The sequence below is a fragment of the Equus asinus genome, chromosome 22 (genome assembly GCF_041296235.1).
Source record: "Equus asinus isolate D_3611 breed Donkey chromosome 22, EquAss-T2T_v2, whole genome shotgun sequence".
Taxonomy (NCBI): Eukaryota; Metazoa; Chordata; class Mammalia; order Perissodactyla; family Equidae; genus Equus; species Equus asinus.
In genome coordinates, this window is record NC_091811.1 from 27,809,309 (window position 1) to 27,823,592 (window position 14,284).

Sequence of the window (14,284 nt, forward strand, 5' to 3'; positions counted from 1 at the left end):
AAACAGTATGGAAGTTTCCTCAAAAAATTAAAAATAGAACTACCATATGATTTAGCAATCCCACTTCTGGGTGTGTATCCAAAGGATTGGAAATCAGGATCTAGAAGAGTCATCTGCACTTTTATGTTCATTGCAGCATTATTCACAAAAGTCAAGACATGGAAGCAACCTAAAAGTCCATCTACGGACAAATAAAGAAAATGTGGTGTACATATACAATGGAATATTATTCAGCCTTAAAAAGGAAGAAATCCTGCCATTTGTGACAGCATGGATGAACCTGGAGAACATTGTGAAATAAGCTAGACACAGTGGAACAAATGCTACATGATATCACTTATATGTGGAGTATAAAATATCAAGCTCACAGAAGCAGAGAATAGAATGGTAGTTTTCAGGGGTTGGGGGGGAGGGAGAAATGCAGATCTATTAGTCAAAGGGTACAAAGTTTCAATTATGCTAGAGAATAAGTCCTAGAGATTTTCTGTACAGCATAGTGCCTATAGCTAATAACACTCTATTGTATACTATTGTTAAGAGGGTAGATTGTATACTGTGTTTTTATCACACACAGAGAATTATAAAATGTTGTATTTATATAAGTATGTTATATTGTATAAATATAGTATATAATTAATGCTATTATTATAAATGAATAAATAGGGCAGAAGTAAACTTTTGGAGGTGATATATATGTGTGTGTTGCCTAGATTATGGTTATGGTTTCTTAGATGAACACATACTTATGTCCAAACTCATCAATTAAATATGTATAGCTTTTGTAGGTCAATCATATCTCAATAAAGGGTTTTTTTTTTTCTTAAAGAGATTTATTGGATCATTTTAGGAGGGTCCAACATCAGATCAATAGGAGTTCAAAAAAGAAACATAGAGAAAATGGAGAAGAGGAAATTATTTTTCAAAATAAGAGAAAATTTCTCTGATTGAAAGAGCCTACCTGTCAATAGTACAATGATTGAGAAGACCTTCACCACAGCACAACAGCGTGACATTTTAGAACATCACGGATAGAGAAAAGAGACTTCCAGTTGGAAAAGAGGTCACAAACACAGGAATGAGCATTAGTGGGCACTGGGCTTCTTAATAGTTATTCAAATAGCTGGATGATGACAGGATGATTGCTTTAAAATTCTGAAGAAAAGTGATTTTCAACTTAGAATTCTATACACAACCAATTAATCAAGTGTAAGGGAAAAAGGAAGACTTTTTAGTCATATAAGTTCTTGGAAAATTTACCTCCCACATACCCTCTCTTAGGATGTTGCTAAACAAAGACTTCCAAGTTTGCAAGATTTTCAGAGGAAAAGGAGTCTTTAGTACATCATTACCCCATGTGGGTTAGCACTGGGAAAAAGCTAGTAATAGTAAGGGGAAACTGGCAGAGCAGTTTGCAAATTTAAGGAAATTTTTTTTTTTTTTTGGTGAGGAAGATTGGCCCCGCGCTGTCTGTGCCAATCTTCCTCTATTTTGTATTCAGGATGCTGCCACAGCATGGCTTGATGAGTGGTGTAGATCTGCACCTGGGATCCAAACCCACAAACCTAGGCCACCAAAGCAGAATGCACTGAACTTAACCACCATGCTATGGGGCCAGCCCCAGGAAAACAATTTTTAATTAAATAATTGAGAAAAATCACATACTTATTAAGTACAGAAAAATAAATTTTTATGTGATAAAATTGAATCAAATTCTTTTTTTGGTTTTGTGATTATTTATGTATATATATCTGATTACCGTTTTAAATAAAAATATCATTGTAATCATATTATTTAGCAATATTAACTTATGCAAACAACACCTAAAGATTTAAAAATGATTTGCGTCTGGAAACTGTGACTGATGGTAGAGAAAGCCGGGGCTGGAGACTGCTACTTATTATTAAAAGACTCCCAGTACTATTTGTTTTCTGATCTACCATGTTTCCCTGAATCTAAGATTAATTCAATTATAAGAAGAAACATGTACTTAGGTGCCACTGAGAAAGAAAAAAATGCTGCTGATCCAGCATAATATGTAACCTGATTTCAGAGATGAATTTATATATATATTGTATTGCTATGTTCCGACTTGTGTTCCCTCAAAATTCATATGTTGAAGCCTTAAACCCCAATGTGACTATTTGGAGATAGGGCCTCTAAAGAGGTGATTAAGATTGAATGAGGTCCTAAGGGTGAGGTCCTGATCCAATATGACTGGCATCCTTATAAGAAGAGGAAGAGACACCAAGGGTGTGTGTGCACAGAGGAAAGGCCATGTGAGGTCACAGCGAGAAGGTGGCCATCTGTGAGCCAAGAAGAGAGGCCTCAGGAAAGGCTAAACCCACCCACACCTTGATCTGAGACTTTACCATCCTGAACTGTGAGAAAGGAGTTTCTGTTGTTTAAGCTGCCTGGTCTGTGGTATCTTGTTACAGCAGCCCCAGCAGACTAATACAGGTATGTTCAGGTATTACACACAAATTAAGTTGTTCCAACTGCGCAAATTATATTATCCATGATAATTACGACAACTTTAAAGAAAGTGTTGAGGTGGGTAGGAATAAGTTTCCAAACTGTGTTTGTTTTCTTGTTTTAGAATTTGAATTCTATGAGTATCTTCTATGACCACCCTCATTCTAACTAATTTAGGGTAATCTAGATAAGTAACAAAATGCCCCCGTCCTTTCATGGTTACCACCTGTGCTATATAAAAAGGCTCATATTTTATCCAGGAAAGTTTACGGTATTAAAGGCAATAATTTAGACAAGGGATCAGCAAATTTTTTTATAGAAAACACCAGTAGTAAATGTTTTAGTTTTTGTGGGACAAAGGCAAAATTTTGAAGATATGTAGGCACTTATCTATCAAGAGAGAAAATAAATTTCTACAAAATTTTTATGGATGAAATTCAAAACAATTCTTTTGAGGGAGGTGATGCAATTTCATTTGACTGGTGTTCAGTTATTGTTTCCTATCATCAAATCAATTGCAAATGTTTATCTGTGAAAACAATTGGCAGCTTTCAGGCCAAGAAAAACAGATGACAGGCCACATTTGGGCCATAAATTGCGGTGGTTGGCCAACCCCAGGATTAGTCATCAGCTTCTGTTGCCTGCTCCTGAGTTTTACCTCTGACCTGATGAGACATTGCACCATTTTCACCTGGGCTATTGCTGCCTGTACACAGGCATGATGCTTGAGAAATCAGTCTTTTGGCCTCTTCTTCTGTCTTTACACTGAAAGTCTAGTTCCTGGCCAGTAGCGTAGGTAGCAGGGAGCTTGATAGATATGCAGAATCTCAGGCTCCACCCTGACGACTGAATCAGATCTGCGTTTAAACAAGATCCCTAGAAGATTCCTACACACATTAAACATTGAGAAGCACTACTCTAGCATAGCGTGCTGAGACCTCATCTAGCAAAATCCAACAAAAGACAGTTCTCTAGACAATTTCAAGCAAATCACACATAGTTAACTGATTTTCCCAGGTATTTTAGGGCAAGGCATATTTCACCTGAAGGATCTAGATAACTGCATTTGCCTTTTATTTGCTACTGCCCCCTGGCGCCAGTGAAAAATGACTTTTTTAAAATTCAAAACAAGGTCTGATTCCAACTTAAATTTAATCCGCTCCATTTTTATTCTTAACTTCTATGAAATCATAACATGTCCAAAGCAGAGTGTAGTTTATCAGAATGCACACATTTTAAACCTCTAGCAGATCTGTACTTACAAGATAAAGCACAATGGTTCCAAAGGAGATATTATATTCAAATAAATAATTTATGTTTTAATATTGGCCATCTGGTTGCAGACGAGTCCCTAAGAGTCTTGAAGCTCTTATGATTTATTCTATTATCCTACCACATAATAATTTTCCAAATTAGACCACAATGAAATAAAAGAAAGTTAGAATTTATTCAAATGTTAGATTTGCACTTGCCATTTCATATTGAAGCAAAATCTAATACTGAAAAACAGATAAAAGATTCTTCTACTGACTAAATTTACTCACTGAGAAAATTATGGTTTTTTTCTGGGTAGTCTGATGTACGAGTCTCTGATATGTAAGCTCACAACCCTAAGTATGAGGTTCTATTGAGTCCTTCAGAAATTGTCCTTGGATCCATGATTTTGGCAAATCCCCCAGCATAGGAAATTCACTCATGTGAGGACATATTGGTGTCCATTAACCACTCTCATAAAGGCAGCTATAACTTTATTGTCATTTGTATCTGCTGCCTTTGTGGAAGATATTTCTCATCCACTGTAAGAATGGCATATGTTTTTTACTTCTATGGTTTCTCCTATTATGAGGTGTTCCTATATTTGAACTGAGCTATCCATCTTCCATCTTTTATTTTCCTTTAGACCACTGGAATTCATTTCAGGAGACTCAGCTTCAGTTTACATTTTATCTTCTGCATGTAAAACAGGTTAACTCATTTACATGGAGGTCAGATACACAAATGTATCTCTAAGGCATCAATAGTTGCTCCATATAGTGTACTAGATGGTCTACTTCACCGCCAATTTAATTCCAGTGTTGACGTCAACTTTAAAAATAAGAATCTGAGAACATGATGTGCTTTTGTTAAACAAATGAACAGCTAAATGAATAAGTTATTCAGAATAGATATTTACATGTTACTTTTTTTGGTATTTACACAGTTTCTCCGATCAGGTATTTTGCAATGGGTATGCATGGTGGTGTTTCTTGGAAAAATATTTTAGTTCTAAAACTGTAACAGAGAAAAAGTAGTTTTGTTAAAATAATCTTACTTTTGATAAAGGTGATTTGATCCCCAACCCATTTTTTAATTTTTCAAGTTTGATTCCAACCAAAAAAGACCCTTTATATCATTGCCAATTATTAGAACTAGTAGAAGTTACTAGTTATGTAAAAAGGAAAATTGTTCTTACTTATATTAGAAAGGACTTTTAGTTAGAATTTGAATTTTCAGGTTTTTATTTTAAAGAGGAAGGTCTGCCAGATACTCGAATATATTTCATTCACATTTCAGTTTAAATGTTGTTTAAAAGCCAAGATAATTGCTACCTACTGTGTTGTACACTTATACTTTGTGTAAGACTTAATAACAGTCTTAATTAGGCTAATTTTAGTCAGATTAATACTTGTGTGTATCAGCACTAACTATTAAATGCCACATTCTGCAGGATTTTAATTAATAGTAAGGAAAGGAAATACTCATGGTGTAAACACTTTTGAACTGAAAAAGGCTAAAATGAAGTATGTCCAATTATGACACAGGATAAATCCTACAATGATATCACTGATTCTAGATTTTTGGTGAATTAAGATTGACCTTAAATAGATAACTCCATTCACGTGTAACATGAGGAACATACAGTCTTGATAAAACACTCTGAGCATATCAGGCCTTTGCCTTTCACAGTTTTGGAAGGTTTGGAGGCTTTTCATAACTGGTATTGTGATATAGTTCTTGATTTCTTTAGGTGATATACTCAGGAATGTCCTATCTTGAATCAGACACCCGTCTTTTGTGACTTCATGAGCTTGATAAAAAAAGTAAGTTTATATTTTCCTTTATTAAATTTCTAGTTTGCCAAACTGAGTGAGATTTTGCCATCCCTCACTCTTGGCCTGGGCTGTGATTTTCCCTGTCAAACTCTAGGCATCAGTATCGCCTGCACCATCTGCCTCGTAAACGTGATGTTCTGCGGTAGGGGAATGACTACATGTGGAAGGGAGTGGGGAATTGGAGGGTCTAAGGAGTAACTGCCCTCTGTGGTGACAAAATAAGTTTTTCATTCACTTCATGGCATTAATTGGAAATGGCAGTAAGGATTCCAAATTAACACTGATCATTTAACTTCGGTAATAATAATAACAGTAATAATAATAATAATAATGCAATGAGAACACTTGAATTCAAATGACACCATCTTTGTGACCCTTGACCTATTTGATGGCTTGTCATGAGGTTAAATGGGATAAGAAGGTGCCTAGTTTCAAATTAGGAACTCATAAATATTTATTTGTTCATAATTTATATACTTATATTCTTCACTCACATTTTCAAGGCACTTGGGTTTAAAGTGAAAGGAAATTTTAATATTAGGCTAATTCAGTTATATAAATTACTATCAAAAAGTACCCTAAGTTTGTGTTATATGTCCTGATAAAACTTGTTAATCTTTCATAATCATAAGCAGAATATGGAAAACTTAAGCAAGCATCCAGTTAAAAAGATGCTTATCATCACACTTTTTATAGTCCCATAGCAAAATATTATGCAAATAGATAAACAAGTATGTAAATGAACAGATGAATGAAGTCTGGTTTAAAACAACTGAATTCAGTATTCTGTACTCAGAGGAACACAGCTCAGGTTTTAAAAAGTGAGTCTAGTTTTTTTTTCCTGCCCAACAAGTCTTGTTACCAATCTTGAAGGGGAATATTTAGTTCATTAACATAAAAAATATATTAGATAACTCTGTCTAACTTTCCTCTATCCAGGAAAAAAAAAACCCTTTCTTTAAGAATAGACATGATTTCAAATATACAGGAGTGGAGCATTGTCCAACAGGAAGTTGGACATATTTAAAGTGAATTTAAGATCTCTCATTCTCTGGAAGGATATTTAATGTGGTTCTTTCAGCCATGTTGTATAGCATATTTTTCTAAAGTTGCTCAATTCAAAAGTTTTTTTAGTAATTAAGCATAATTTGGAAGCTCCGACTGGATTTTCATGATACTGTACGAGACTGCCAAAGTTTTCAGCATTTTGCAATATAAATTTACTCCCATTTTGTCTTTTTTAATAGTGTACTTTCTGAGGATATGTACAATGTCTTACTTTTCTTTTGTATCTTCATATAGTGCTGGGCATTCAGTAAGCACTGGTTTGGGGATTTCTACATTGGCAGACAAAAGAGTACTTTTTAAAATTTAGGGATTGTCAAAATCTATTAAGATTTATAGTTTGCCTAAGCCTATTACAATAAATAATGTTGGGGTTACTGTCTCAAGAAATAAATTTTAAAAAGTTATGTACTAAAGGCCTCTATAATTGAAGATAATAAAATAAACTAAGGCAAGTTAAGTCACTTGGAGTTCTTTCCGAAGACAAATCTACCCTGAGATGTGGTCTGGATTGACTTTGTCGATGGCCTTGGTAAAGAACAGGAAGCACACACCCTAAAATGTAACTTCTATAAATAGACAGCAAAAAATGTCATCATGTCTTACCAGAAGACTCCATGGTCTCCACAGATCTTTAAAGAGGAGGAATTAAGAATAAGAACAGGTTAACCAAGAGAAGAGAATCTTTCAGTTGCCTGATCCTGACTATTTCAATGAGATTATTTCTCAAGTAGAAGACATTAGGTTACTGTTAGATGATATTTCTCAAGTTTCAAACTCCTTCTGCTTTCTGTTTATGTCCACCAAACAAGGAGACCTGTTTCCTGCAAATGATGACTCATAACACTAGCTAACATTTATAGAGCTTCCCCATGTGTCAGGACTATGCCCCAGGCACTGATGGCATCTGGAGTGATTGTAAAGGTCTTACAGAATAAACAGACCCACCATTTATCCAGGGTATGCCCCTCAGTGGAAAAACTAAGTGAATTAGAAGACAAGAAAGGTCAGGTGGCTCTTCAAAACCACCCAGCAGCAGCTCAATGGTCAAGCAGAAGCTAAGACCCACATCTCTGATTCTTAGATTGAGCCTGCTTTTGCTGCGCCAGCACTTGTCTTCTCGTTCCACGGCAGTACCTGAGAGACCACAGCTAGGCAGAGGACAGTGCAATCAGAATGGACTTTAGCGTATATTTTATGGTCTCCTGATTGTGTTCTGATGTGTTTAAGATGTCTTAAATTTTTTCACTTTGCAAAATGAGAGTAGAGCTTTAATGTTCTCCCCATAACAACAGCAAAATGGCCATTATGTGTGGTAAACGATATGTTAATGAATCTTATTGTGGTAAACATTATGCAATATATATGTGTACCAGACCATCACGTGGTACACCTCAGCTTACACAATGTTATAAGTGAACTATATCTCAATAAAGCTGGAAAAAAAAGTTTGAAAAGCATTGCTATACACTTTACTATTTGAAGAAGTGCTATATTGAAACCGTGAATCACATACTAATTTTTAATGAATTTGCTACTGGTTCAGAAGTACAGCCAAGCATTGTATTTTAGGTTTATTACCTGTGTTAATTTTTAAGAACATATTCAGCATTGACTAAGGAGTAAATACTGCCTTACTTGAAGAAGGATAGGCCATTTGATGGTGCTGGAAGTTTCACCATGTGTTTATAGCACGTGTGTCTTCTGAGGAAGCATAAAAGGATGGGAAGAAGATGGGACAGTGATCTCTGGGTAAAGATTTGAGAGGCTGGATGTTATCAATCACAAATTCACCTTTTTCCCAATTTGTCAAAATCTGACCCTACTCCAGAGCATACAGTTAGCTTAGATCTTAGCAGAGTGTTTTTATTTAAAAAAAAACTTCCAAACAATTTGCTTGACATGGCCAGTTGTACTTACTAATGCATGCTGACAGAAATGGCCCATTTCTCTTAGAGGGAAAGAGGCGGGTGCAGAATTAACAGTGGTAGGATGCTGAAGACATTCATTGCTGCAATGGGCAGAAGAAATCCATCCAAATTCAGGTTGGAATTCATGGTCTGCCGATAATATCCTGAAGGAATCTGTATTTGACGGGGAAGCAGCCGTGCTTGAAGACAGTGGTCTAACTTTGGAGAAAGCATCCTGCAGCATAAGCCTTGTTCCTTGCATGAACTCGGTGACAGATGAGCTACATAGTCCCCAGTTCTTCAAGATTCCAATTATGAGCAGACACAGGGCAGGAGGAGCTCCATTTAGCCTATTGAAAACACACCCGATTCTTTATGGAGGAATATTTTGTCATCTAGTCTATCTTCTTAATTTTCCTATGAAAAGTAAAAGTGGCCCCAATTTTTTGCTTAGGATGGCACAGAAGAAATCAAATAACTTAATTTCTACATATAAGCAAATAAACTTTTTTTTGAACGATGAAACAAAAACCAATAGAAAGTATTAAGAATGTTTGTTTACACCTTGATGAAAAAGAGCATTGGGCCAGAGTAGATCCTTTAAATAGTTTGGTGGCAAAATATATAGGAATAATTTTTTCCCAAGAGGAGTGGCCCCTAAGAAGAGTGTTGAAAGATGTTACTTGTTGTGGGCTATGTGGACTCTCTGGATTGGTCTCATTTCTAACATGAGTTAAGTAACGTTGGAAAATGAGAGAAAACATACTGTGTTTACACTCTTCTTTTAGATTAATTGTGTGCTACTAGTGGACCACAAAGGAAACTATATGAAAATAACAAATAATAAAGTAGCAGAAAAGAAATGAAAAAAAAATAATACTCTCTACCCCACCCAAAACCCTCAATATAGTGGTAGAATTTCTTCATTTTTAAAATAACTCCAATACTAACTAAAACCCCAACCCTAACTTGGAGCCTCTTCACGTATTCCAAACCTCTTGTTAGTAGGTTATGACATCAGAACGAAAGCACAGTGTCACAGGAAAGGGGGCCTCTCCTCTCTTTTCTAGTTCAGGAGCTTTGTTTCAATCATCACATCCTCATCATTACCATTGGTAGCACATATATTTCTTTAATTCCCAGTGGCTCACAAAGCTACTGAGTGACTTGAAGAGGAAGTCAGTCTGAGTCTCGTCCTTGAGGAATGGAATCTCCAAACTATATTTCTTACAGTGTATGAATTACATCAAGATTCCTGCTTTACCACCATCCTGGGAGAGTATTCCTGCTCAAACATCCAAATGACAACTTCTTGTGTGAAACCTTCACTAATTCCTTCTCTTTTATCAGCTGTTCAAATAGAGAAGGTATGGGGAAGAATCAGTCATAAGTTAGCACGGCTGTTAACAAGCCCAGCACTCTTCAAATGAGCCTATTGCCATGTTAACTGCCTAAGCCTAGGAGTGGACCTCATTTTCACTGAGATTCTTTCTATTTATATAAAATATGTCCTGACGATAATTTATATTCCAATCTTTACTTTGACCCTGAGGATTGTAAACAATAATTGTTTTGGTTGGGTACAGATGGCAAGAATGAAGGGAACATTAGCCAGTTCTGCCCTAGTTCAATAAAATTATTAAGCACGTATCCCCCAATCAGAGGAAAGTGAATGATGTGTTTTAAAAAAAAGTGCCGGCAGCAGAATTACTCTAAGACTGAAAGGCTCCCAGCACAACTTGGAAGTTTCTGTTACTGATTTCAAATGAGAATTATTGTTAATAGGAATAAAGTTATTATCGGCATGAATCACAGACACAGAAACCTGTTAACTTAATAATGTGGCCAATGTACTATTAATCTTTAGTGAAGCAATGTTAATATATTGCCTAATCTAAGAAAAGGCTCCAGTGTCTTGAAAGCTTGAAATCATTTCTGCTTCTGCCTCAAGTTCTGAAATCATCCCCTTTTAAAATTTTAAATACTTTTATTTCACATAAGCCTCTGAGTATTCAGAAATAATTGCTGTCAATAGAGATTCATTTTCACCTTTGAATGGCCAGTAATGTCAAATGGCAACGTCATTGGCCTTCATATCAACATATTTTAAATGTATGTCTTGGAACTGAAGGTCAATAATGGCTACTAAATTTAAAATATGGAATTCTATGATGTTTTATTCTTGGTACTTTGATTGCCTTTATACTGGTGATTATTTCATCTGAAGGCAAAAATCGAATTCCAGCCTATCTCAATGGAAGTTCCTTTGCCTCCCTTGAGTACATTTGAACCATTTTCTTTGAAGTTTCTAGCACAACACTAGTATATATAATTTTGGAAACTATACAGTCTGTATCAGGGATTTTTAACCCAGCTGCAAGACAGGCATTGTGGGTAATAGCAAAGTATGGGAGTTGATATGAGTCCTAAATTGGGATGGCTGCTCTGTCATATATTAGGAGGGTGACATCGAACAAGTTGCAAGTTACTTAATGTCTCTGAGCCTCGGATTAAGGTTAACAGTATCAGACATATAGGCTTGTTGTGGGGATTAAATTAGATACTGTGAAGTCATCTTTTAGAAGCTATAACATGTATAGGTGATCAATAAGTATTAATTTTTGTTCTTTGCAATAAACTGGGCATCTAGATTTGGTGAGATGCTTAAAAATTAGTTTATCAAAATTTATTGTAATTTATATCAAATTTAAAAATACATGACGGTTTGCAGAGAAGGATCCAATTTAGCCAAAAGAAATGCCAGATGTCACTGCATTATGAAGATAAAAAATCAGTAATCTGTGCTATGTGCACACAAGGTTCAAGGCTAGCTATAGACCACTTAGTAATTTTATACTCATTATTAATTTCTCCGTTCTAAGATGTTTTTATGATATAAATGATCATTATATGGGTAATATTTTTGTGCTTTTGTGCCAGCTATTGCTATTGTGGAGTCGAGAGGGAGGTTGAACCTGCTAAGTCAGTCTAGCTTTCGTATATTGTTTAGAAGAAGGGTTGGCAAACTTTTCTATAAAAAGCCAGGTAGTAAATATTTCCAAATATGGATTCTATTGGAACTACACAACTCTGTTGTTTTCATGCGTAAGCAGACACAGTACAACGAACAAATCAGAGTGGCTGTGTTCAAATAAAACTTTATTTACTTATTTTGGAAAGGAAAATTGGCCCTGAGCTAACGTCTGTGCCCATTCTCCTCCACTTTGTATGTGGCATGCTGCCACAGCATGGCTTGACGAGCAGTGTGTAGGTCTGCACCCAGGATCCAAACCCATGAACTCAGGGCCATCAAAGCAGAGCCCGCAAACTTAATCACTACACCACCGGGCCAGTTCCTAAATAAAACTTTATGATGGACACTGAATTTTTAATTTCATGTAATTTTCATGAGCCACAAAATATTTTTCTTCTTTTGACTTTTTTCAACCACTTAAAAATGTAAAAACCTACTTACCTTGAAGTACACACAAAAAAAGGCAGTGGGCTGGACTTGGCTTCCAGACAGAAATTTGCAGACTCCTGGTTTGGAGGAGCAAGCATTGTACTAAAGGTCAAGAGTTCTTTCACAACTATTCACTGTGTGACCTACCCGACTTCTGCAAAATCATTTAATTTTCCTGAGCCTCAGTTTTCTCTTCAACAAATGAAGTAATTGAGTAAATTAATCCCTAAGTTTCTTTTCAGCTTTATTGTTTTATGATTTATGAGTATAACTCACTCATTAGCTTTCTAATTTCTAAGTTGAGGTTAGCAATGAAGATAGTCCCAAATTTCTTCAAAGACTTTTATAATCATTGATATTGCTTCATAAGTAAGTTAGTCTTTGACCCTTAACCACGTTAAAATGTTTTAAAAACCACATATATTTATAAAAGGTACTTTAGACTTAGTGCTTTCTTTTTGATTTCTCCACAGCATAAGGACTGATTCACCAAGGAACTAAGAGTAGGTGGGGAGAGAATCACTTGCTCATTAGGACTTATACTTAAGAGCACAGTGGAGGTGGTACTCAAATCAGTCAATTTAGCTACTTGTTAGTACCAGTTTTTAAAGGCTTAATGAAGGAGGCAGGCAAAATGTTTAGCTAAGGGAAGGTTGGGTAATTGTCCATAGAGCCTATATTTTCATGCCCTACTCTTATGCCTTACACCTGTGCACCCTGAAGTATTGTCTGCCCCTCCCGACAGACATTTATAGTTCTACAGGAGAAACAGCATACGCAGATTCTCCTCAGGTATGCCTCTGCTTGACCCCTCTTAGCTCTTGAAATTACAGGCTATAATGATTAGAAGCCTTTATAGGATAACTGCCTGACAAAGTGTATGGGAAGCGCTTGCTGGGGTGAAAACAAACGTTTATTTATAATGTTAATGTGCAATCATTTGATTGTTGTGGAGGTAGTGTTAATTATGCTTCCTTACCTGCATAATGCACATTCTGTGTAGGAGCTGAGAAATGAAGATAGGGAGAAGGGTGAAAAACAATTTTGTGTCTTCTACATGGAGTTCACTGTAGCAGCCACCATTTTTTTCCTTGGCATGGTCTAACCAGCTTGTCACGTCTCTGCCAAGATGGCAATATCGCAGACAGCATGTTTTCAGTGCATTAACAAACACCCTAAAGGTTGTCAGGAGGGAGCAACCTGCAAATAATTGGAGATATTATGTATTAGTAAAGGAATTGTTCTTCAATTTTCCAAGATGTCCATCAGAAAGACGACAATTGCAAGGATAAAGGGAAGTAAAGTGACTGAGAAGGTTTTAGCACCTAAGGGGTTGAATTCAAAGGAAGAAGCTTCTGACAACGGTTCTGGCATCCTGGTGACCAGCCCAAGGTGGTGCCTGACAGCTGATGTAAAAAATGAAAAAGGTAAGATCAATGGGAACATATTAAAAAGGGAAGAAGAGTAACAAAATAAAAGACCAAAGTAAAAGATTTCAGAATCTCTCAGAAGTCTCTAACTTTAACTCATTAATGAATAAGACAACTTGAACTTTCTTTTACAGCCTTAACACAAAGAACTGCTCCTATTTTTTAACGTAAATGGTTATATAAATAATCCTCACTTTACTTGTCAGGGAGAGGATGGCTTCTTACTTTGACATGGAGATGAAGGGAAACATAGTCCCTGCTTTGACTTTATCCTTGAATTTCAGACATAAGATTAAACTTTGAACTCTTCAATGACTTTGTACTTGTTGATAGTGTCACTCAAAGTTCAGATTGCATTAGTTGGCTTTTGACTTTTCCAGTAGCTTCCTCTGGGGTTATGTGGCTGTCGCGTTAGCATCAGAAGCATTTTATGGCCTTAGAAGCTTGCAGTCACTTACTGCTAGTGATTTGCAACCTCATTGTTGTTCATTTTATGATCTTTCAGATTCCACCTTTTCTTTGACTCCATTAGGACTTCCTGATACAATGACAGATTAGAGACCCCCATTTAGTTAGCAGTTCAGCTGTGCCATCATAATTGTTACAATTTTTCATAGCACCCCTTTTGACCAGATAAATCTTTTCACAAATTATATAGACATCAAACCATGGTTGTAGAATAAATGGTATAATAAATGTTGGAAAGTTTGAGTTTCTCCAAAGAAGGCCAATATAGAAACTCAAAGTATAATTTGATGGTCATTTTGGTTATGTTCAAGTTTCCTGTGATAAAATTCCAGGTGAAATGCATTCTAACCAAGTTCATTTAAATGTCATAGAGTATTGGCTTTT

At 35.9% G+C, this 14,284-nt stretch overlaps 1 protein-coding gene across 1 annotated transcript in view; it reads right to left on the reverse strand.

The window, feature by feature from the left end:
* SLC15A5 (solute carrier family 15 member 5) overlaps positions 1-14,284 on the reverse strand; it is a gene marked incomplete at its 5' end in the record, with an annotated part of 83,608 nt that overhangs the window by 44,244 nt on the left and 25,080 nt on the right. The window contains 3 exon segments of the mRNA XM_014834193.2: positions 8,550-8,596; positions 8,598-8,713; positions 12,982-13,202. Of these exon segments, the coding sequence (XP_014689679.2) occupies positions 8,550-8,596; positions 8,598-8,713; positions 12,982-13,202 (384 nt within the window).